This window comes from Siphateles boraxobius, unplaced genomic scaffold (assembly GCF_051911475.1).
Source record: "Siphateles boraxobius isolate OS27281-9 unplaced genomic scaffold, OSU_SipBor_1 9, whole genome shotgun sequence".
NCBI lineage: Eukaryota > Metazoa > Chordata > Actinopteri > Cypriniformes > Leuciscidae > Siphateles > Siphateles boraxobius.
Window position 1 is genome coordinate 27,458,662 of NW_027509219.1, and position 26,174 is coordinate 27,484,835.

At 37.5% G+C, this 26,174-nt stretch overlaps 2 protein-coding genes across 3 annotated transcripts in view; one reads left to right on the forward strand and one right to left on the reverse strand.

Annotated features, from left to right (window-relative positions):
• Positions 1–1,970: 1,970 nt before the first annotated feature.
• cdkn2c (cyclin-dependent kinase inhibitor 2C (p18, inhibits CDK4)) lies at positions 1,971–6,123 on the reverse strand. Its single transcript, XM_077222795.1, has 3 exons — positions 5,988–6,123; positions 4,908–5,579; positions 1,971–3,074 (listed from the first exon to the last, which is right to left on the reverse strand). Exons 2-3 carry the CDS (start codon positions 5,037–5,039, stop codon positions 2,712–2,714), a joined length of 495 nt encoding a protein of 164 aa, XP_077078910.1. The 5' UTR covers positions 5,040–5,579; positions 5,988–6,123; the 3' UTR covers positions 1,971–2,711.
• Positions 6,124–7,257: 1,134 nt separating this feature from the next.
• The window catches only part of faf1 (Fas (TNFRSF6) associated factor 1), a 70,510-nt gene continuing 51,593 nt past the window's right edge, over positions 7,258–26,174 (forward strand). The window contains exons 1-6 of one of the 2 annotated variants that reach the window (XM_077222887.1): positions 7,258–7,565; positions 8,797–8,865; positions 13,837–13,883; positions 18,785–19,062; positions 24,361–24,452; positions 24,789–24,880. In XM_077222887.1, the coding sequence (XP_077079002.1) occupies positions 7,515–7,565; positions 8,797–8,865; positions 13,837–13,883; positions 18,785–19,062; positions 24,361–24,452; positions 24,789–24,880 (629 nt within the window). In that variant the 5' untranslated portion in view covers positions 7,258–7,514. The remainder of the gene's footprint in view (positions 7,566–8,796; positions 8,866–13,836; positions 13,884–18,784; positions 19,063–24,360; positions 24,453–24,788; positions 24,881–26,174) is intronic. The other variant, XM_077222886.1, reaches the window with a different exon arrangement.

The following is a 26,174-nucleotide window of genomic DNA, read 5'->3' on the forward strand; positions in this document are numbered from 1 at the left end:
ATATAACTGTTAATCATCAAAGGTCAGAGCCCTCTATACACCCACTTTCAAGAGAAATTAGTTTTGATGTTCTGGGCAGGTATTATACAATCTATAAACAATATATCAAATGTATCACAGATAAGCAAGGATGGATGCGAAAATACGCATGTGTAGAGAACAGATGGTCATACAATATCTATCTCTGAGAATGCAAGGGTCAACATTTTTAGCTTTCAGTAGCCTACTGACGTGTCAAAATCTTCAGTAAAATCTTATAATCTTTCTATACATTCGACAAGTTACATAATATTGATTCTAAGTTATTGTTTTGATTAAGTCACACATAGTTCTCCCAATAAACATAAAGCTTTCTTTTTTAAATGAGTGATAAACTGACCATAAACATGCCCAAACATGTCTAGAGGTTTTGCACATTACAAGAAGTTATTTTCTTTACCTATTTCATCGTTGACAGTCGATATAAACCCATGTTGAGAGCTGAATAATTGTCATAAATGTAATTCATTCGATTTGAAGAATAAAGCATCGTGCGTTTCTAAGATTTTACGCAGCCGCACAACCAGGAAGAGGATCACTGCATGGCATCTCCATGATCATGAAAACTGCGTTTAGAAGCGCCAAACACACTATAAGTTTCGTCTTCTCTTGCAGAGTGCGTTTGGAGAGAATCGTGAGCGTTTTTACACCAAAAGCGCCTAAATTTGAAAATCTTGGCACTGCGCAGGGGACTGTTTCCTCCCACCGATCTAACGGATTTCTGCTGCTGCACGACCATGAAAACTGGTCACCATTTTATCATTCTCTGTCTATCCTTTTATATTGTGCGAACATAACAGTCCATGTCTCCACGACACGCACGAACCCTAAAAACAAAAGCGCATCGCTTATCCAAGATAATATGGCACATTATTTACGAATTCGTGCTAAAACGTGTCCTCAGTCCTGTTTGTAGTCTGGTTTTGAAATGAAGGACTGGCACACACCACACGTCAAAATATTTGTTTTAGATTACTGCGAGAGAAAGCACAGAAATAGTGTGCCCGCATGACGCATATTTAGGTTTCACTGCATGCGTTTTTGTTGCTGTTGGTTCGATATATATGGGTCAACAACAAATTATGTCCGAGATTGTGGAAAGAATCTTTTAATTATCTACTTTTTAAACACATGTATCATGTTATTAGATATATAATATTTGTATTCGTGTTGGTTTCATACATTTTGAAAAAAACAACAACACACTCACACCTTTTTCTATAAAAAATGATTTAATGACTCTAAAAATGTCACCAACTACTAATATACGGTCTTTGCACATTTAATAGATGTGAGTACAAACATATTAATGTACAACCCCCCAAATATCATGAATTATTGAGTCTAGAGAATTTAGCATTAGGCCTACTTTGTTTGACCTGATTGTGCCTTGGCATAGGTCAACATGTCTAAATAAATATCTTCCTGCTTGTTACTTATGCCACAGTGATTTTCAAATATTCATATTTTAAAGCAAAATGGCTTAAAAAGCTAAAATGAGCAGATTATGCCAAATTTACTCCAACATCCACCCCCCCCCCCCACCACCAAACGCTTATAGCATTATTATTATTTTTTACAATCTCCGACAGTTACACCACCAGTTATTATTACTTTTTTAAAACCCTACAAATAATAAAATAAAAATAATAATAAAAAATATTAAAATTACTTTTATTTTATAAATCAAAAACATATTTATTATAATCTGGAGCGTAACAATATTTTTAAAAAGGTGAGAGAAATCTAGCTATTTCCAAGTCTAATAAATAATAGAACCACGAAAATGCTTATGGTTATAATCATTTAGTTTCGACTTTTCACTACAACGAAAGGTAAATCTGATAATTGTCAACTGTCAGGCGTTCTGTTTACAGAGGGAACGGCAGACAACTGGTGTTCTGCTAAAACATATACAACTCTGCCACCGCTAACGTCACAGCGTTTTTATTTAGCCTGCTTTAAACACTCGACAACATCAAACAACAGTTTTAAATATTCCATGTTTTAATACAGTCTCATAAATGTTTTCTAGGCCTACCCGTATTTCAACGACACGAGGCCAGTTAAACACAACGTCATGAAAACATACTGAAACAGTTTAACAGGTGTCTTTGGTTATTTTGCAAGGTTTTAATATTTTAAATGCGACAAAAGACAATCTTTCACAGTTAAAAAGGCATTAATTACAAGCAAAAGTGCAAATGTAATGTCATAAAACTAAACAACAAAAATCAGAGCAGTCAGGGGTTGTTAAGTGGAATTTGACAATTATAGTGCAATTACTTCAATACAAGGTGATTGATTTCTTTGAGCACATCAATTAATCTATAGATTATATTTTTTTCTTGTTATAAAACAGGACATAGGCTATAGGACAGGTATGAGCTTGAAAGTTATAGTGAAAGAAATTATCTACAAATCTAAAATGGAGACTATGACCTGAAAAATATCTCATTGAAGAAAAAAAATACATTTATCCAGTTGAAATTGTGGGCTATGTGAATTACATGCAATGTCAAATGTTAATTGTTCTTCACAAAACGTCAAGCCCCTGAGCCCAATATTTTACATCGCAATAAGAGGTAGTTGGCTGAATTTTCCGCAATGCGTTCTGCTACCTCTGTTACACATCAAAACATACAGGCCCATAATCAAAATCTCTAGCTGGATTATGAAGGCGCAATGTTCTCTAACCACTCCACAGTTTGATATTTTTTGTGCAATGACGCCAGGTCAAGAGGCGTTTGGCCTTTTGCGTTCCGCAGAAACGGCTGTGTGTTGCAGTAAGTTACGAGATACTGCACGACTTCCAGGCATCCTGCTTGCGCCGCCAGATGCAGAGGCAGGTTGCCCTTGTTGTCAAGAAGATTGACATCAGCACCATTCTGCTCGAGCACCTTTAGAGTGTCCAGATACCCGTCTCGCGCGGCGTCGTGACTGACGGTCAGTCCTAGGATGGGGTCGCGCGCGTTTGGGTCTGCGCCTGCTCGAAGCAGCGTCTCTGCTATGCGCGGGCAGCCAAGTTTCATCACCTGAGTGAACAACCCAAAGAGAACACGTGTTAAGGTGCTAAGAATATTCTTACAATAATTAATTCATGACATAAATAATGTTTTTAGTGTATATGTATATATACAGTATAAAAATGTATATGAATGCACAGGGAATCATGTATTTTAGGTCAAATTGCCAACATCTTTTAGATACAAACATGTATATGTGTATATACTGTATATATATATATATATATATATATATATATATATATATATATATATATATATACATACACAGTATATATATACAATATATATATAGGCCTATATATATATATATATATATATATATATATATATATATATATATATATATATGTATAACATATGATAGTTCTAAGGATGTGTACCTATTATTTCTCAGAAGAGATGTTATTTTTGCTGTCATGCAAATAGAAAGAAATCGAAGAGAGGAATACCTACAAGAATAACCACTACTTCAGAACGATATAACAAATGTTTAAAAGCGAACAGAATTTTAAACACATTACGACCTCCTAAATTATGACTATCTGGTGATAACATATGCCTATATGAAGTTATAAAGTGATGTCATTCCCAGGGAAAAAATCTACATTGCCTACTACAAATTAAGTTTATGGAAATTTCACGAGATCACCAGAGCATCATACGAATATTTTAATATGGGTAACGATCCATCTCAAACCATTTTAAACCGCTCATTCTTGGATAATTATTATGCATGCATTTATTTATTTTACCTCACGTTAATGAAGAAACGACGTGGAATGTTTATAGCCTTTTATAAATACATTTGTCACATCACAAACACATTTTAAATTACCTAGTGGAGGTATAAGTCGATAACACGAGAAATAAAAAGTATAGTGACCAGTCACAGCACTTAAAATATACACCTTTCCTTATTTATTCATATAAAATTTAACATGAAATGTTTGATGTTGAACAAACAAAATTTCACGAATATTTTATGTATCATCTGCACCTATAAATATTTGCCACATATGCATATAGGCAGACATAGGCATTTAGCAAACCGAGGGGATTACCCAGAGTTTAGATTATAACTCATTCCGAAGCTGAGAGAATATATTGTGTGAATATGACACAAGCACATGAGTAATATCAACATATTTCATGCTGACCGAAATTAAACAGCTATATTGTGCTTGGTATAAGTCCAGACGGCCTTCTCATTAGTATATTTGATTTATAACTGAAATAACAATTTAAAAAGTAGAAACAGCCTCTCGAGGTTTATTGGATGTTCATATATAATATATAATTTTAATTGTATTTAATTCTAGAGTTTCATCTTACAAGTAAAAAAAAAAGCATAAGCATCTACAATCACTTATGGCCTTATTGCCAATAAAATTTAAACTACTTGACCAACTTTGTTGTTACACCTACGTTGTAAAAAAAAAACTGAAACAATTACAATTACATCTAAATCTGTAAAAGGCTGCCAAAAACTATAATGTATTTCCTTTAGCTCGTGATCTGAGTGCAATAAAACAGTTTTCAGTTACACACAATAAATGCTTTATGTAGGCCTATCAGATAACGAGTGATAATTTGTTGGCATAATAAAATATAGATTATTTGCAACAGGTGCGTAGGGCTACTACGCCTGTTAGTTTGCAGGTAAACTTTAAAAAAAGAAAAGCACAGGTTTAGTTAGAAGTAAACCAGGCCACTGCTCATGCTAAATGCAAGGAAAAGGACAAATTGTTTTTTCATGAGGCTGATGTAGGCTACTATGCATTATAAACAACTCCGTCTTTCTTTAGATATGAAAGTTATTCGTGGAGATGAGCGTCTAACCTGCAATGGTGTCCTGCCGAACTTGTTCTTCTCATTAACGTTCACGTTGCTTTGCAGTATCTGCTGAATTTCCATCAGATTTCCCTGCGCAGCTGCAGTGCTCAGTCCATCTATAGCTGTGTCCTCGGCCATTATATACTGACAAAGGAGGTAAAATATCTCTGATGCTTGATTTTTTTTTTTAAATTTACGCTGGTTTATATGGCAAAAGTACTACAAAGCTGTAGTAAATAGTCCGATCCTCCAGCCCCCCTAAAGAAATATCCGTTGGAGACGCGCCAAGGTCCACCCACATTAATATCGTCCTACCGAAGCCATCGGAACCAAAGGAGAAAACAGGGATGCCGTGCCATCTCTTAACAAATATATCGACATTCAAGCAATATATGGAGAAAAAAAACAAAGCAAAAAAAACATCATCTTTATGATCAATGCGAGAGGATCCTTTCCGTCTCCATGAATGACATGAAGCTCTGCCGTAGTCTCGGTCCAGATATGATCTCGCATTCAAATAGATCTGTAGTAGTCACATGTAAAATGCTCGCATCTGAGAGCCAAACTTCCCTTTCATGAGTCCTCTGATATTAACTATATGCAGGTGCATTGGGCTGGAGAACTGGAATGCGTTCATGGCATTGGCAGATGTTGTCATTTCAAGCATCCAAACGACCTCTGAAAACAGACAAATAGAGGGAGAAGACTGTTATTCGCGAGGAAATTTTTTACTTTGTATCCAGTAAGTTCGCAAGGATGTGTTGCAAGTTTAATGCAAGCTTCCCGCCCATTTTGAATATGAAACGTCAAAAGCAAATCTTCTTTGATGTGCACATCAAAGAACGCTGGCATGAGGGTTATCAAAACAGATTAACTGACAATAGTAGCCTATATCCAGTTGACACGCGTAGAAATAATCTTTAATAGGTTTTCAGGCTGCGAGAAAGCATTTCAAATTGCAGCCGAGAATATCAACAAAATGTTCTGTCGTGGTGATTCCTCGCGGACGGAGCTGCAGTTAGACTGTGACGATTCAGCCGATGGACGACGTCATAATGGATATGAAATGAAACATTGTTCCAATACCTGCAACATGCTTACGTCGCGGGCATCAAGTTATCCTCTCCAAATGGATCATAAGCGTAGAATAAGCTGGTTGCACGACAGCTGACTTTGTCAGTGAGACTGCCGCTGTTGTTTGACATCACTCGGTTTTTGAAATAAAGAAGGGCCGACACTTCCGCCCACTTTTTCTAACAGACACGGAGTGAGGCGGGACATAAACGGTAATGCAACAGGGGAGAGGCTGAGAGCGTTAGAGATGCACTTTCTGCTAAATTCTCACTGCTTTTGCCATGTTAAGCATTCATCTTTGAGCTGTAAAGACTTTTTAGTGTTGGTGTTCCCAGTGTAAGTTTTATCTCTATATAAATGTGCGTTTGAAACTGTAAAACACTGCAAGTTTTATATTCAGTCATGTGAACTACCGAGATGCTACCCCTCCAGCGCACCATGTATCATTTTCTGAAAACGGCCAGTTAATATTTGACCATCCCATCGTTTTTTTTATTCATTGGAATGAATAGCAATAGCTGTTTACATGAATACTACACACTAATAGGCTATAATTATACTGACACATATTGCTACATATCTGCTTAAAAACATATGCCTATTAAACTGGGCAATGCTGTTTTCCGTTGTTATAGACGGGTTCTAAGCATTTGTATTGGGCTAGGCTGTGAGACCAGCTAAGACCAGGTAACCAATTTAAGCCGGCCTATATTTACTTATTGTTTGTATAGCCTACAGTTTTCTAATCTGGCCAAGATGGTGCTCAGCTTATTGAAAAGCTTATCTTTTAGCCTGACCCACTGAAAATCGCCCTAAACCTCTCTAAAACCAGCCTGGCAGGGCTGATAGCTGCTAAGACCATGCAGCAAACCAACTAAATTAAGACTGGTTGAAGAGTTTCCCCCCAACATAAATGACACCAAGGAAACCTGTGCGTTTAGCCAGAGTAGGTATATCTGTAAAATTAAATCAGCCCTTCTAAACGATCGTGAGTTAGTAACGTTTGATTAGTCGTCACGGCGGTTGACATTGTAATATCTTCATGGTTACAAAATAAAACCCTCGTTTTGGGGGTTTACACTGAGGTAAAACAGTAAAAAATGCTGCAGATAATAGGGAACTGCCTACAGAGCCTATAAACATGTTTCGATAAACTATTTTAATGATTTTTTTGTTGTTGTAAAATGTCACAAGGTTGTCAAGCAAGTCACTCATAAGAAAGTCCATTCAAATTCAGCCGCGGCCCTGCTGCTTTAAAAATACGCAGCACTTTCAACCGTGTGAGTTGCGCGACAGTTTACAGCACTTCTTTACGGCAGCCGTATGATGTTTTCATTGCTTTGAACGCCGATCCACAACAGCAAAGTGACGATAACAGAAAAACCGAAAGCCGCCAAACACTGACAACAAGGCCCAGAAGAGCAGCATTTATACACAATTACCTGCTGCGCACTGATAAGCCGTGTCCTGAACTGCTCTTTTGAAATCGGAGGTTGATATTTTTGGGGTATTTACATGAGTCGTTAGCCTCTCACTGCAATGGCCTCCGACAGCAACATGGACAGAGAAATGATCCTGGCCGACTTTCAGGTGGGTTTACTCGCATATGTTCTTATAATCTGTAATTTTATAAGGTCTGAATGTGAAGTTCAGATCCGTCCTTGTGCCTGCTGACTGCTATACGGGAAACGGCTATTGAAGTCAGTCCTTTTTGTTGACATGTATCGAGATGATGAGCTGTCAGTGGCTTTGTTTGAATTATTCAGCAAGAACGAAGTCTGGCAAGCACATGATCGGGCAAAGTAAGATTTAAAAGCTGAAAATACATAATTTTGTTACCATCTGCCTATCTGGAAGTAGGAAACAATACAGGACTGACATCTGAATCCTGATCTGTATTTTCATGACCCTGTAATGGCCAGAAGCTGTCAGATGACTCTTCACGGATTTCTCTTGTTTGTACACTGCCATCAGCTGTCACAACTCTGTTTTTCAGTTTGTTTGCTTTGAGATTGTATGAGTCAGTTCACAAGCATTGACAATCTGTGTTTTAATTTGAAAAATCTTTATTTCATAGTAACAGAAGGAGATCTAAAATATGTAGCCTAACTAAACAAATATCTTGAGGTGGCAGTCACCAAAACGGAAGGTTGCTTATACATGCTAATAAACATCTCTCATATAATTTAATAGCATTTCATGTCTGTTAGATTGAAGAAAGCTTTGCTGTTACCTACTAGGTGAAGTTAATTATTACATAAATATCAAAAATGTGTACGCTACTGTTCAAAAGTTTGGGGTCAGTAGTTTTGTTTTTTAAAAATAAATTATTACTTTTATTCAGCAAGGATGCATTACATGCATTTTATCATAAGTGACAGTAAAGACATTTATAATGTTTCAAAAGCTTTCTATTTCAAATAAATGCCGTACTTTTGAACCTTATCAAAGAATCATGAAACTGTCATCATGAAAAAATAGCACCAAATCAGCATATTAGAATGATTTCTGAAAGATCATGTGACACTGAAGACTGGAGTAGTGATCACAGGAATAAATGAAAAATGTGAATATATTACAATAGAAATGGTATATTAAATAGTAATAATATTTCACAATATTAAAAAAAAAATTCTTGGTGAACATTAAATACTTCTTTGAAAGCATTAACAAATTTGACCAACCCCCAAGCTTTTGAACAGTAGCGTATGCGTTAACATTCTCAGAAATTTATTTTTGACCAGTTATGTTATTTAATTCTTTCAAAATAAAAAGACTTTTGGTTTCTGGTATTTTTAATAAGCAAGTCCATTTGTTTCAGGCATGTACAGGAATCGACAACATTGCTGAGGCGATCACACTTCTAGAACTGAACAACTGGGACTTGGTGGTAAGATGCACTTAATTAAATTTGTAAGACTGACACACCTAGCTTTTTTTTTTAAACCACAAACCATTTTAACAAGTGTGTGTCTTATGCCTCCTGCTTATTGTTTGTATGTGGATTGTGGTGATGCAACAGAGACAAAGCCACTGTGTTTTAGTGCAAACTCAATTTAATGGTACCATTGTTCACAGAACATTCTGGCATGTAGATGTAGATGTAGTAGTTGCATTCCCATATACCAGTTCCATTGATTTTTACAGAGGAAAATTTAGTCCGTCATCAATGAAACGTAGTCTGACATGTTACTATTCATATTTTTGCCTGTGTGCTCAGTAATAATGACACAGTGAACAATTGGGCTATAATCAGGGGTGTCATGCATTTTGAGAGGCACCAGTGACCGTTCTGACAATTCTTCTAAAGACTCAGTCATGATAGTCTAGTTGTGTAATTGTATAGTATGCATGTTGGCCGGGTTCAAAACATGATATAATATAATTTTAAAGAAACATGCAAAATTGCAGCTGAACTGCCAGTGATTGCCCTGCCTTTAATGTATAGAAAACAGTGGATTTTACATTTTTGTGTTTAATGGAAAAACCCAACCCCAAATAAAAATAACTATTATTGTTTTTAATAAAACGTTAATTTACAATTTTAATGTAATAAATCATGTTTAGACCCAATTATATACTGATGAACCACAGTGAGAAAATAATTACTGAAACCTTTCTTGTCAACATTCCAAAATATTACGATTATAATTAGACCTGTCCTAAAGTGTTACATGCTATTACTATGCTATATCTTAAATGAATTGGAAACATTGTTTTTCTAATTCTTGTCTATTTATTATTCACTACCATTAAAAAAATTTGGGAGCAGTACGTTTAAAAATAAATGTTTTTGAAAGAAGTCTCTAATGCTCACAAAGGCTGCATTTATTTCAAAATCACAGTAAAAAAAAAAAAAAAAACATTAATATTGGGAAATATATTACAATCAACAATAGCTTGGCTCATGGTTCTGTGGTCCTTAGGTTCTTAGGTCTATACTAAAGTTTGAGCTGTTTAAGCTTTCCTGTAGCTCAAACAGTAGAGCGCTGGCGCTTGCAACGCCAAGGTCATGGGTTTGATTCCCAGGGGAAGCAAAAACTGATAAGAATGTAAAAATGTGTACCTCGAAATGCAATGTAAGTCGCTTTGGATAAAATCGTCTGCGAAATGCATAAATGTAAATGTATACTGATATTTTAATAGTGCAACCAATCCATTGAGAAAGGTTTACTATCTTAGGCCCTGTTAAGACCTTGTATAAAGTTGTGTTTTGGTCAATTGGATTACAAGTAAATGAGGGAGGCACATTCCCATTTAAACCTGGTGTTTTAATCCATCCATTTTTTCCCACTTTCGTGATCCTGATTTCTTCAAAGGGAGGGTCTATGGGTGGGCAAATATTCACTTTTCAGATCTTTCGATCTAATGGACGAAATAAGCTCGATTAACATATGAATGTAAAAGGAGACGATGGGAAAGCATACAGAGAGCAGCAGTTTCGTTTCTGCTCTGATAGCCGCAAGACAATGCTGAACACTGTTGGTGCATGTTAGAAATAAGAAATGAGAGAACATTGTGCTTGTTACATTTTTCATCTTCAAACCAAACTTGGGTCTTCATCCGACAAAGTTTAATAATGTCTGGCTTGTGTGCTTCCCATAATATAGGGCAGTAGGTGGTTTGTGGCTGTTCAAATGCATTCTATTCGTTTTCATTACAAAGCAATCCAGTCGAATGCATTTCGACCTCTGGAAGTGGTCGAAAGTGGATAAGCTGAAAACATTTTAGACCCTGTTTACACCTGTATTTAGCGTTGTCCACTTGTCATCCAATTAACAAAAACAAATCTTAATACCAGGTGTAAATATGGGCGTAAAATTATTCAATTTCTTTTAGGATTTTGTTTTAATTAAGTGATGTTCTTTCAAGTCTTTAGTTATTAGTGTTTTACATGACTAAGTTCGCATTTACATAACATGGTTCAAGTGACGCAATTTCCGATTTTTTCCTCCCATGCGGCATAGATCGGATATGACCAACGAATGTGTTAACTGGAAACAGAGCACATGGATTTAGATATTTTCAGATCGTTGATAATAAATCTGATCTAAATCTGTGCATTTGCGTTTCCCATGTAAGCAGACATGACAGATATTTCCCTGTCGAGGCAAGTCGTACGTCATTGAAAAGCAACGGAGGCGAATAAAGACAAATCCGGTGGACTCCAACCACGATCACAAGACTCTTTTTAATGGCACAGTGGAGGGTGAAGGCTCAACCCAAAGTTTTGCTGACCTCTAAAGATTGTGTGGAAAGCAAAAGCTTCTTTCATCATTTTGTCTGCGTCCATTGTAAATCACACTGTTTTCACTTTTACAAGATGATGTAAACTGGTTGTCAAAATATAAGATATAGTCAAGAAATCTGAACTGGGAAGCAAGACCTGCAGTGTAAATGCGGCTTTACTTTCACTTTTGCAGGATAAACTTACTGCTAATCATAGTTATCACAACATGAGCGTGAACTGTTTCTATCAATTTGCATATTTAATTCAGTCCGTTTCATTCCGACTGCCAACACTCATCAAGTTACATTAAGTATACTCAGATTTGCTTCTTTATTTTATTTGTTACATGCGTTTGCCTTTTTTCCCCCCTGAATGACGATTCAATGATAGAGAATTACTTTGCAGTTCATACAATTTTAATATTTACCATTTCAGAGGCATCAATAGAGGCAAGGAACTGCAGTACCAAAATGTGTGCCGAATCATGAGTCAAGATCCATACATGTGTTTTTGTTCAAGCAGGAACTGTTTTGCCCCTAGAGAACAAATAGTAGTTCCTTTGTTGCTCCTACTGTACAGAGCTTATGTGTCTAGGTGTCTGTTTCAATCGATAATGTTATTTGAACAGACAGTAATGTCTGCTGCAGTCTGCAAATACCCACACCTTTTTATGGCTTTTATCTTATCTATTGCAAACAGGTCATTTAGATGGATCAAAACGGTCCTAAAAATTCCTAGTTGTTTCCCTTTAAATACATGGTGTGGACATTGTCATTGAGGTCCTCTAAGGTCTTATACAAGAATCCTGGTGATTTATAGACTGGTATATCACCTTTCAATTGCTGCCTCACAAACATTTCATCTCTTAAGCCTAAAACATAGGCTTAAGCAGCTGTGACAGGTGTCATACCACATACAAAGGCAGACAGGCAAACTGTATTTTGGTTTGGTGAATGCAACAGGAGGCATGTTCTCTGGTGGTTTTCACATTGCTTATTTGCATGAGGTACTCTCGCTCTCGACTGACGCTCACAGTTCTTAAAAGCGGTATAAAGAATGCAGTGTCAGGACAGATATAAAGCGACAGTTTTCAAATGAAAATCAATAAATTGTGGTTTTACAGACAGATTTCTCTCCACAAAGTCGCCCTTTATCTCAAAAGCAGGCTGTTTTACTATATTTAGCAGGAAGCTGGTTGTATGCTGGCAGCCATTCAAAGAAAGCAGGCCCTAGCACATGGTGTGGTTAAGTGCACCTGTAAATGTAATGACTTGCTGTTCCAGCTCGGGGTTACGAGGTTGATGGAGTCAAAAAGAAAAAGAATGAGACGAAACGAGACGGGACAGCCAGCGTGTGTTTGAACACCCCACGCTAAAGCCAGGATGTGTGCCGCACACTTGATCACACAAATGCCGCCCTTGCCTGCACCTGAGCAAATCTTTCATGAGAAGTCAAATGGCCTTAAATGTGTAGAGCACTTCTTTTACATTTTTGCGAATAGCTGATGTTCTGTCTCTACGGCAGACAAAATATCATTTCTGCGGCCTCTACAGGCATGGAAAAAATTTCGGAGCATAGCAAGCATTGCGATGTAAGTCTCTGTATACACTTTGTTATTTGGCTCAATCAGAAGCCATTCCATTCAGATCTGTATCCACTGAGCAAGTCTCCTTATCACAGTCTGGCTCCAGAAACCACTTGCTCACACACGCACAGACACAAACACATCAGGCCCATCTCTGTGCATTCCACTTCAGTCTGATGAGAGAAAGAGAGGGAGAAATATGTAGCCCACATTGCTGGATACTGCTTGTATGTTTTATGTTTGGGTTTTCTAATGGAATATCTGATTTCTGTCGTTCTTGATGTGTGCCTTTATCATTGTAAAAAAGATCAGTAAATTTAGACCATTATTTATTTTGGTAGTTGATGTGACATTTCAAGTAGTGACAGCAGTTATGTCCTGCAGTGTGACATGCTATGCTGTATCATAAATTAAATGGAAAAAATGACGTTAAAAAATTTGGGGTCGGTAAGTTTTTCCTTTAATATAAAAAGAAGTCTCTAATGCTTCACAAGGCTACATTAATTTAATCAGAAACACAGTAAAAGCAGTTCAATTTGTGAAACATTATTACTTTTTAAAATGACTGTATTCTATTTTAATATATTTTAAAATGTCATTTATTTCTGTGAGGGCAAAGCTGAATAGAAAACAAAAGTTTGAACAGGAGTGTATACTGTATGCATTTTTTATGACCTCATATTAATTTAAAGACTACATTTGTTCTTTTAAAAAATGTATTCATAAAAATAACTATTCATGTTAACTGATGATTAGAAATGCTCCAAAAGGTATAATGTATACATTACTTTTTGGCTGTTGATGAACTGTGCTCTTTTGTATAGCCTATTCTATAGTTGGGATTATGGAAGTACACAAATTCCGACATGGGGTGTCAAAAATGTCAAAGAACCATTTATACATTAATATACATTTCAAACAGAAATCTTGATGCTGACTAAAAGTTTCATGTTATGTCACTTTTAAATTGAACTGAACCTAACGGTGATTTCTTGTCATTATTGCTGCGAGCTCTCATTAAAAATATATTTATGTTTTCTCTCTAGGCAGCCATCAACGGAGTAATACCACAAGAAAATGGGATCTTGCAAAGGTATGACGTTCATTTGTTGATTCTTTTGAAATTAAAATCATCAACTCAGGCTTTCCCTTCCCAAGATTATGGCAGAGATTCCACTCTACTGAACTGCATGTGCTTTTTAAAGATAGTCTTTACAGTAGAGATTAATGCTGGTAAACTCCAAAGACGGCACATTACCTGAATCAAGTCCCAGCTGAGCTTGATTGCTCGAACGAGGTGGTTACTCTTTTCATGCCCCTGTAAAATGAAACTGGCCTCCTCTCAAAAGGGCATTCGTCTCTGAGCTATAATGAGACCCAGCTGTGGCTGCTGCTGGTTCCCTGGATGTTAAGGAATCGAGGGAGAAATGTCAGAGCAGCTTGTAGAGCCTTTGGTAGAGCTCTTATCATGTCTGCTCATCTGATTTAGTCAAATTAGAAGTACTCTACCATTTTACATCTGGCTAATCAGCAAACTAACTACTGAACACAAAATCCCTTGCTTCATTTCATAATTCACAATTTTTTGTAATAGACTGCACATTTGCTTCCGCATTTAGCCACAGTGGTCACTGCAACTTCCGGTGCTGCGCAGTGTATGGAAATTCGGAGAAATTTAAGCACAAAAAATTTTACACGGCAGGACAAAGAATTATCGATATGATCAACCCTTCACACTATTTAAACTTTAGTTTAGTTTAATATACTATACAAAAATTTATTAGAGTTATTTTATTACACTTTCTATATAGTTATACTACACTACTGTTCAAAAGTTTGGTATAAAAATACAGTAAAAACATTAATATTGTGAAATATGATTACAATTGAAAATAACTTCTCTGCTTTAACATATTTTAAAATGTAATTTATTCCTCTGATGGAAAAGCTAATCTTTCCGCAGCCAGAACTCCAGTCTTCAGTGTCACACAATCCTCCAGAAATTATTCTAATATGCTGATTTGGTGCTCATGAAGGATTTCTTATTATGACCAATATTGAAAACAGTTTTACTGCATAATATTTTTGTAGAAACTGTGATCATCTTTTTCAGGATTCTTTGAAGGAAAGTTCAGAAGTACAATTTTTTTTTAAAAAATTTAAAACGTTTTGCTTGTCACTTAAACAAATTAATGCATCCTTACTATTGCTAAATAAAAGTTGTCTTACTGACCCCAAGCTAATTATTGTCTCTCTCTTAATCGTACATTACTATAGTGTCTTAAAACCATTTTTTGCTACTTTAATGAATTTGTATGGACTGCTTACAACCTAGAAGAAAAAAAATTGAGAGGGAGGAAAAAGAAAGTGAGAATTAAAGTTGTTGCGGAAATAATTGCGGTGAAATAACAGTGCAGAGAAGGCTGTCATCTCATTTCCCTCTGGAAGTCTGTTCCCCAGCAATTACCCCCTTCGTGCCATTTCAACACCAGAGTCACAGGAAATCAAACAATCAAGTTTACTGCGGGGGTTTTCATAGCGGTTTGTTGATGACCTTGTTAATGGAGGAGAACAACCAACAAAGTTGGGAGCTTTTTATAGGACACAGCACTAATGTAGCTTTCTGTGGTGGGTTCTGCACTGCTGGCCGTTTCAGTGCATTAATACAAAATACTGTTTAATGTTTTGTCTGTCTATGGCCAGCAATAGGATTGTTTAGATTCACACCACTATTTCGTGCAATCATGTGTCTTAACATTTTACCCCCCATCTTACCATTTTCTTTAGCTTGGTCTGCTTTGGATCGCAGTGAACTCATTCATGGTGCGTTTAGGCTGAATGTAAAGCTTTTCAGCATTCCATCGACCAATTAAATTCTGCCAGTTGCATTGTGGGTAAGAAAAGTAGTTGACAGCTTTCATTGTTGTGCACTCTTCACTGGGTTGTGAAAGTATATAGAAGGGCCAACCACCTTGGCACAGCGTTGGGCACTAAACCGTTGACACCCACAATTGAAAACGCAACAAACAGTTCTTGTTGTTTGTCTGTCTCGCTTGAAGAGTTTGTAAAGTGTTACACTACGCATTTACCCGTATTGAGATTTCCCTCAGTCGCCTTGGCCTGAAAAGGGAGAAATTGAACAGGAACGCACACAAACACAACAGCAAAACAAAATCTGACCCAATAACAGGAATTTAAACTTTGGACAACAAAAGGCGTTTGTGAACTCTCATTGTGTCCGCCGTCCATTTCTTCTTCCTCAACGGTCAGCGCTCATGAATGCCCTTAAGTCTTAAGAACAAACATATTCAGACGGAGCGCACTCTGTGACGGTTTATTTAGAGGGTGTGCGAATGTAAGAGCTTGGACACGAGGACATGTTATTCGCAAAGGCACGTAATTATGAATGGAGCCTGGCATGGCGACTTCCAGCCTGTGCATTCAGTGGGTGGCTGGCACCATACTGCAGGCTGTAGGATGGCACGGTTCACTCAAGTGCCCCCATTGAGTCGCCCGCTGCCAGCTGCATCTCTGCTCGGTGGGACCCGGAGACCTACGAGCTGCTGCCAAGCCAAGCGTGCGTATAGACTGCCATCTAGACGCTCACAGTGGAATTACCTTTGACTGAATGCCAGTTTCTGAGAGGGAGGGGAGAAAAAAAGGGAAAGAAGGAGACTTTAGCGGTTGTAGATTATATACAGATCACAAGATTGTTTAAAAATGGGTTGTAGATCCCGCAGGCTGTGGGACTCTACTGTTCCAGCTACGCTCTAAAAAGATGTCTATTAACCGCAGACCCATATTATCGCAGATAAATGAACAGCTTGATCTGTTCATAATCTTGAGGTAGTCTCATTTGTGAATTCCATTTCTAACCAGGTGAACATCACAAATGACATCTTGTGTAGGCTGAACTCTTGAAATCAGTTCAATGGAATGGTATTTTGTCATCATCATCACCTAGTTTTTTGTTTTAGAAACATTCAAAAAGCTGTAACATTCATTAGTTCATTCATCTTAAATCATACTTTTTTATTTTATTTTAAAATACTAATTTTGTTTTCCGAAAAAAACCTAGAAATGTTTGGGAATTTTACAGATGTGAATTCCAAGCCAGTAAAAGTCATGGGAATTAGTAAAATTTCTTTTGTGAATATATTTTCATACAATATTTTTATGTGAGAAGTAGACTAAAATTTGAGTTATTTTTCAATAATAATGTTTCCCTCATCATGCTTTAACCACCGTGACCAGAGTGAGTGAGTAAATTCTGGAACTGGTGATCCAGATTAGTCAATTTTGTGAACGAATCATTTATACTGGTTTTATAAACCGAATCAACTGATATCTGATTTGCAAAAATGATTCGGTCAATCGGTCATGAACTCATGCTAGGGCAGCTTACATTTACGGCACAAGTTTTATATAGCATGCTGTTCATGCTGTGATATTCTGTGTCTGTGCTTTTTTTCCATCATGTGTCTAGCTGTTTTATTACATTTGTTGAATTATGCGACTATGTTGACCTATAGATGTCACTGAGAGCAATAACTGTGTTTTTTTTTCTTCTAGAGACATTTCTTTAATTTATACAATGTTTGGGTTTTCCTTTTTGTGTCTAACGAGTTTCTGAATGCCCCCGGAGCCTAACGTCTTTAACCTTTTGGTATTGTAATAAGGTGGTATAAAGTCAGGCATTGTGTGCTGTGCCTGCCCCCCCGCTCCTGCTCTTACAGCGATATGTGCTGACCCTGGAGGAGAAGAGAGGAGCCTTTGTCCCGCCAGCGCTCAGAGAAAAGACATTATTTACTGCCACAGGGGAACACGGGGGCACGGGGGAATTCAGCCATCAGCCGCTGAGAGAGAGAGGGAGGGAGTACGAGAGAGAGAGAGCGAGAGCGAGCAAGTGCCAGAAAAAGCCGTTTGTGTCCTCAGCAGAGCAAAAAAAAAGGGTGATTTTCTCTGGGTTGGACAATCGAGCGTCTGTTGGGCCCTTCCCATATTATTATACGAGTAAAGCCTGTTTACATTGAGTCTGATACTGTTTGGATTTCAGCACTGCCGGCATTGTGGATCATGCAGAGTGGTGTAAGGAGGTGCAAGCTTTTTCCCGCTCTCTCTCTTTTTGTTTTCCCTCACCTTATCTGTTTCTCTACATTCTATGTTCCCTTTTCTAAAATCATCAGCAAATTTTTCTAATTTGAATGATGGACTCAGATTCCGCTTCCAGTAGGCAGATTAAGTGTACATAAAATTGACAGAATGCCCAGTATTCACATTGGATTATAAAGCAAATACATAGAGGCAGTAGATTATTTTCCCACAAAATATGTTATATTGTGTATTAAATGGGCAAAGTTCTTGGATTTTGGAGCTTTCAACCTTTACAGATCTAGGACCCTCCATCCAGACACTCAGTTAATGCTCCTGCTTATAATAACACCCTTTTGTCTTTTATTTTATTCTATAAAAGATATAGAATTTATTATATTTTTCATGACATTTCTAACTAATATTAACTTTTTACTATTACTTTCAACATATTTGATCTAAAATACAGTAAAAACAGTAATATTGTAAAATATCTCTGTTTTCTATTTGAATGTATTTTAAAATGTATTTTTTTCTTGTGATGTTGAAGCTAGATTTTCAGCAGCCAATTCAGTGTCACACATGATCAGAAATCAGTCTAATATGCTCATTTGCTGCTCAAAAAATATTATTATCAATGTTTTACAGTTAATATTTTTGTGTAAACTGTGACTTTTTTTTTCAGGATTCTTTGATGAAAGGATAGTTCAAAAGAACAGCATTTATTTGAAATAGAATTAAATGCATTTAATGCATCAAAAAAAAAAAAACTGTCTCCAGACTTTTGAACAGTAGTGTATCAAAATGTAATTATAATGGAGAGATGCTGTTCTTATAGCAACTTTAACACCATTTAAATTGAGTTAGTTGTAACTTTGCCTCATTTTCTACTGTCCTCTGTAGTAATTTCTCCAGTGAAGCAACTCAGACTGGACCCTATGGACCTCACAGCCAATCAGAAGCGACAGCTCCTACTCCCTCAGCCCCGCCTTCATCAGAATCAGAATCAGCATCAGCATCAGCATCATCATCTTCCTCCCTCCCGTCTTCTTCCAGCCCGGCCTTCTGCCCTGTCCAGCCCTCACGGCACATTGTGGAACGGCAGTCACGGATGCTCAACTTCCATGTGGAGTACAGGCAGCGCTCCATAGAGGTGGTCCTAGAGGAAGCCAGCACAGTCGGTGAGCACACACTTTTTTTGATACATTAACAGTATATACATGAGCAGTTAATCATCTTTTGGTAGACAGCTTACTGCCCATGTCAAATAAAAGAGTCTGCTTGATCATGCAACTCTTGCAAAGGCAGCACACGTGATTAGCACAGTCCTTCTTTCTTAGAAGTACACGCCATAGAGTGTCTAGTTGCATGGTTCATTGCTTGCGCTTTGTTACCCACAGTGCTGACTCGTTTCTCAAATCAGTTTAGGCTTTTGTCAAATATGCAATAATCTCTGTCATCTGCAATCATTAACTGTTTTTTAAAATGTTTTCTCAGAAATTATCAGAGCGTTTTCTTGGTAGATGTAGATAATTAGCATTGATTCTTGGTATGACACAAGCCACTAAACTGAACCACACACTGTTTGTGTGACTGTATTTCTATGAATGAAAGTTTGATCTTATGTCACGAGTATAGTCAACAGGAAGAGCTCTTGTGAGTTGCAGGGGTGTGAGCCAAGCAAGCCACACAAATACAAAGAAAAATGAAGAAAATTGCTGCTGTTTTTTTTTTGGTAATAGTCCACTCTTTGGTAAATTTTTAATAAATGCGGAAAAAAATTGTTTGGGTGTATCTGTATAAGAAATTAATATATAATAATATTTTGTTTTTGTTATTTTTGTTCTACTCATTTCATTTTTAAACCGTTATTATACACATTGATGTGTTTGTGGATAAGTGATTATTGTTTAGTTTTTGCAGAGGTCGATTTGTAGGTGATAAATCTTTGGCACATCGTCTTGAGGTTTCAATCTGAAGTTTGACATTTGTAATATCTTCCAATATAATTGCAATTAGATCACCATGCTGACAAACCAGTAGCTTGGATAGTTAGCTAGCCATTTTTTATGTCCGATGGCGATATTAGAAAAAATGGCAAACGGTTTGAGAACTGATTTTCTGATGAATATTTGGCTGCATTGTGGTGGTATAATCTCACTAATAGCTGAGTAACAAATATTTCAAAACAGATTCAAAGGGTTAGTTCACACAAAAATGAAAATTCTGTCATTAAAGGGGAACTTGGCAACTCTAGCAATTTCTTTGCTGATTTTCACTTTTGTTGCAGCTGTGAGGCGTATATTTCACAACACTGTCGTAAAAAAACGGACTTGTGGCACCCTCCTCCCCCTTTTCTACCGATGCTCATGTGCATTTGTTATTATCGGAGCCGGCCAACTTTATCGTGTGGAGCTATGTCTACCGAGGTGGGTAATACATCATACACATTGAGGGCGGCGTGCGTGTTCATGTCGAATTGCCGTAAAGCAGTTCGTGTTTCTCGCTGGTTCTCGCTTCTCACGAGACTTCCTATTTCCAACTTACCGGGCGGGACGTTAGTACCCATGTTGCAAGGTTGTTTTTCCACCTGGGAACATTGGGGGGAGCGGGGAAAGTCACCATTTTCATCAGAACAGATTATTTAACCATCCAAATGATTTCGAAACGGTTTTATTAAGTTGAAATAGTTGCCAAGTTCCCCTTTAATTACTCACACTCATGTCGTCCCAAACCTGTAAGACTTTCGTTCATCTTCAGAACAGAAATGAAGATCTTTTTGATGAAATCTGATAGCTTTCTGTCCCTCCATTGACAGCTACAGTGGAGAAAATAATTTGATGATTGTAAGTTTGCCCACTTGCAAATAAATGAAGGGTCTATAATTTTTATGGTAGGTTTATTTTAATGGATAGAGACAGAATATCAACCAAAAAATTCCAGAATAAACACATTATATAAAGGTTATAAATTGATTAGCCTTTAATCGAGTAATATAAGTATCTGATCCCCTTCCAACCAGCAAGAATTCTGCCTCCCACAGATTGGTTATTTGTCCATAGCCCCTTTCACACAGCGCGTTGATCCCGGGAAATTGCCAGAACACCTTCTGTGTGAACGCAAACACGACCCAGGATTGATGCCGGGATCGATGGCGGGTTGGGGACCTAGTAATATTTCTGTGTTCAGTCCCGGAACGCGCGCTGTGTGAATGATGGCACTGAAGCCGGGATCATTCGCCAGCGTGAAACGGTAAGTAATGTGCTAGTTTATGTTCGAATCGAGAAAAAAATGCACAAGCGTGGTTTCTCGAGAAGGAAATCGCAACTCAGCAAACTGTAGACGCCGCTGAGGCATTACATGTCACATCGATGTCACGTGTCTTTACGGGATTTTTACGGGTTGTGTGTGAACGAACTCTCTGATTCCGGAAAATCACTGACAGTGTGAATGAACCAAAGGCAAACGAATCCGGGTCAAATCCCAGGTCACTTTGTCCGTGTATTTTCCGAAATCTCTGTGTGAAACGGTTTCATGTGGAACAAAGATTAGTCCTCCTGTCAATTTAAGTAAGTACTTCTAATGTTAGCTCTTCATGTGTATAAAAGACACCTGTCCACAGAATCTGTATCTTCCATTCCAACCTCTCCACCACCATGGGCAAGACCAAAGAGCTCTCAAAGGACATCAGGGACAATATTGTATACCTGCACAAGACCGGAATGGGCTACAAGACCATCAGCAAGAAGCTTGGTGAGAAGGAGAAAACTGTTGGTGCAATTATTCGGAAATGGAAGAAATGCAAAATAACCATCAATCGCCCTCGGTCTGGAGCTCCGTGCAAGATCTCGCTTCATGGGGTAAGGATGATCATGAGAAAGGTGAGGGATCAGCCCAGAGCTACATGGGAGGAGCTTGTTAATGATCTCAAGGCAGTTGGGACCACAGTCACAGAGCAGACAATTTGTAACACTCTACGCTGCAATGGATTGAAATCCTGCGGCGTCTGCAAGGTCCCCCTGCTCAAGAAGGCACATGTAGAAGCCCGTCTGAAGATTGCCAATGAACATCTAATGACTCAGAGAAGGTTTGGGAGGAAGTGCTGTGGTCAGATGAGACCAAAATTGAGTTTTTTGGCCTCGACCTCAAGAGAAATGCGTAAAATCTTGGACGCGAACCTCCTTCCTTCAGCCAGAACACTGAAGATGGGTCGTGGATGGGTCTTCCAGCATGACAATGACTCTAAAGATACCGCCAAGGCAACAGGAGTGGATCAAGAAGAAGCACATTAAGGTCATGGAGTCTCCTAGCCAGTCTCCAGACCTTAATCCTATAGAAAATCTGTGGAGGAAGCTGAAACTTCGAATTGCAAAGCGACAGCCAAGAAAAGGATTTAGCGAGGATCTGTAAAGAGGAGTGGACCAAAAACCCTCCTGAAATTTGTGCAAACCTGGTGACCAACTACAAGATATGTCTTACCTCTGAGGTTTCTCCACCAAGTACTAAATCATGTTTTGCTTGAGGATCAAATACTTGCAATCAATACAAATCAAATTTATAACCTATATCTAATGTTTTTTTGGTTGATATTCGGTCTATAAACCTACCATAAAAATTATAGACCCTTCATTTCTTTGTAAGTGGGCGAACTTACAAAATCAACAGGCGATCAAATAATTATTGTCTCTACTGTATGCAACTACCACTTTGACGCTTCAACAAGTTCATAAAGAGATCTTGAAACTAATCCATATGAATTAAGCGGTTTAGTCCGCTAAACCGCTCAATTCATATGGATTAGATTTACGATCTCTTAATTAATGAACTTTTTGAAGCGTCAAAGTGTCAACTTCAACTTTTATTTATTTATATAGCACATTTAATAGTAACGTTGTTGCCCAAAGTGCTTAACAGTTAACTCAAAACAATAAGACATTCATGTATAAAAACATGTATGAAAGTAGACCATACACTCTTAGACATACTCCCTCATATAACAATATAGTGAGGACGGTGTAGAAAGGATTTAAAATAATAAAAACTAAAAGTGAATAAATTTTATCTACACTGTACAATGCACTTAACTAAAAGTTAAGTTAAAAAGATACTTTTTCAATTGGGACTTAAAACTTTCTATTGTGTGAGCTAGCCGGATATGAGCGGGAAGACTGTTCCACAGCTTGGGGGCCGCAACTGAGAAGGCTCGGTCACCCTTTGTCTTCTTTTTGGAGTAAGGGACTGTCAGCAAAAGTTGATTTGTTGATCTTAGTGTCCTGCCTGATTTGTACGCTCCTAAAAGGTCAAAAATGTAGTTTGGGGACATGTTATGTATAGCTTTAAAAACCATTAATAAAATCTTGTACTCAATCTTGTAGTGAACCGATAGCCAATGAAGACAACGTAGTACTGGAGTAATGTGGTCCCTTTTTTTAGTGCCAGTTAGAAGCCTGGCTGCGGCATTTTGCACCAGCTGTAGACGGCGCAGTTGACGTTGGCAGATCCCTACATAAAGAGAGTTGCAATAGTCTAGTCTTGATGTAATGAAAGCGTGAACGACGACCTCCAGATCTTTAAAAGTGAGAAGGGGTTTTATCTTAGAAATCACTCTAAGCGGATAAAAGCTGCTCTTTACAACAGAGTTTATCTGTTTGTCAAGGCTAAGCGATGAGTCGACTATTACGCCAAGATTTCTCACACTATCTTTTACCGTCATTTCTAATGGAGCAAGGATATTGGCTATCTTCTCTTTGCAATTTTGTGGACCAAATATTGTAATTTCAGATTTTTTTTCATTAAGTTGGAGAAGGTTTTTAGACAGCCAAATTTTTAGCTCATTCAGACAGTCCAACAAAAGCTTGAGGGACTATTCGTTCCTGACTTTGAGAGGTAGATTGATCTGTGTGTCATCAGCGTACATATGATAAGAAATGTCAAAGCGGCGACAAATAGATCCCAGAGGACACATATACAGAGCGAACAATGTAGGACTCAAAATAGAGCCTTGAGGGAGGCCATATTTTAAGGTGACTGCAGAGGATGAAACATTTGTAAAATTAACAGATGAAAGTGTCAGTTGCGTAGCTGTGAACAGTGGGACAGAAAGCTCTCAGATTTCATCAAAAAGATCTTCATTTGTGTTCCGAAGATGAACGAAAGTCTTGCGGGTTTGGAACGACGTGAAGGTGTGAGTAATTAATGACAGAATTTTCATTTTCATGTGAACTAACCCTCTAAGTAACATTACTAGTACACACATACCAGCAGGTTTGATGAATGCAAAAGATGTTTTGAAAATATATCATTTGCAAACAAAAGAAATTCATCAGTTTGGCACTTTAATTGGCTGAAGATAAGCAGGACTTTGCTAAATAAACTTCAACCAAGACAAAACTAGACTGGATGCATACTGTCCTCTAGTGGAAACATAGTGAACTGACAGGAACCTTTTATAACCTATTCTCATTTCTTTCTCTCTGCAGGTGATATTAAAACTATTTTAGAGACTGAGCTACAAGTCCCTGTCTCTAAAATGCAGTTAAAAGGCTGGAAGAGTGGAGATGTATCTGACAGTGTAAGTGTGACTTTATTAAACGTATGCTGATATTAAGATTTTTTTGTTGTTGCATTAATGATGCAAAATTGCCTGTATATCATAAATTATAATACATAAAAAATTATGAGTGCCATGTTGAGAAGGAGGGCTTGGATTCTAAAAAAAGGATTCCAATATTATCATTATTTATTAATAATATTTTAATTTTAATTTTTTGTTTGTTTTCTTTAAATGTTTTTTTTGTAATGGTAACTTTCTTGTCTGTCCAAGTGTAACTTCATGTACAGTTTTGCAAAATGGCAACTTTAAAAGCATTTTTAACCTCTTTGATGGTTTTCTTCTTCTTTCTTACAGACGGTTCTGCGGAGTTTACACCTGCCCAAGAACAACAGCTTGTATGTTCTCACCCCTGATATTGCCCCTTCAGCCAGCACCAGTCAGAGCAGGTATGTCTACATAGTGTCATAATGTGCCTCTTTAGCTCAGATTGTGCAATAAAAACTGGTCCCAAACTGAAAGGATGGACTTGCATCTTATCTGATTTTTATATGAGCGAGCGGTCCGTCTCTTTGTACCAAGTTACCAACGTATCTTATAGCCAAAATGTGACCTTTGTTTTCTCGTAAACCTCTCCCACTCTCTAATATCTGCCCATTTATTTCTGTGAAACTCAAAAAAATATGGGCATCAGACATTTGTGTTTTCAAAACTTCAAAATCCTATTTGGATGAGGTTAAGGGCTTTAGATTCACAGGATTTAGACAAGGATGTCTATGATACCTTGAGTGTCTGTTTGTATTAATATAAAATGTATCTTATAATGCGTCATAATACACAGCAATCTTTGAATGGCCGTCAATAGAGAAAGATGCTTTTTGGCAACAGAATTTTGTAGTTAAGACATCTACCAGCAGGGGCTGACTGGACTATTCTTACCTAACCAGACAAACCTATGCTGCTTCCCAATTTGCCTACTTATACTATGCCCTAAAAGTGTGTACTCTTTTTGTGAAGAAAAAGTGCATACTTTTGAGAGTGTTATCAAAAGAGTAGACAAGCTTTGGGACATACTATCACATCATATAATTGCATCTTAAACAGTTGCTCTCTGTTGCATCATGTCACCGTAAACTGGCCTGTCAGTCATCTTGTCACAGTTAAAAGCCTCCACATTTCATTTCATTCAATTTCCTACCGTATCAGATACAAATGTTGTATCACGTTGATCTACAGTCGCGGGTCTTTCATGCGGAGAACTCTCCTCATATTAATGTATAATGATGCATTTAAAAGTTATTGGCCAAACTGAACTTTATAAAAGTCGAAAAGATGAAATAAAACTGATAACATTAAATACATTTTATTTAAACTTAGGTTAAACTTTGATTATTAACACTTAAAAAGCTTTATCTAAACCCCTCACCGTCGGTCACACAAATCTGCCATGTTTTTTAGTTTGTTGTTCTGAATTGAATCCTCCAAAGCGCAATGGTTTGTGGGCAATATCAGCCTTTAGAGTGTCACGGATCCACATTTTTCCGGAAATAGCAGATCACCCGGGGACTTTTGTCATACTCTTTTTCTGACACACTTATTCTAATCTCACATACTATTTAGAATGGATAGTATGGACTTTGGGACTGAGGGCTAGATCCCTTGTGTTTAAGAGAAGTCTCTCACTCGCCACTAGGTGGCGTTAAAAGACCACATTTTAGATAGCAACACTAGATCAGCAGTTTG

Coding starts and splice junctions, on each gene's coding strand:
- cdkn2c (XM_077222795.1), bottom strand. CDS start 5,039: ATGGCCGAGGACACAGCTATAGATGGACTGAGCACTGCAGCTGCGCAG. Junction 3,075..4,907: donor TCGGCAGGACACCATTGCAG/GTTAGACGCTCA, acceptor TTGTTCACTCAG/GTGATGAAACTTGGCTGCCC.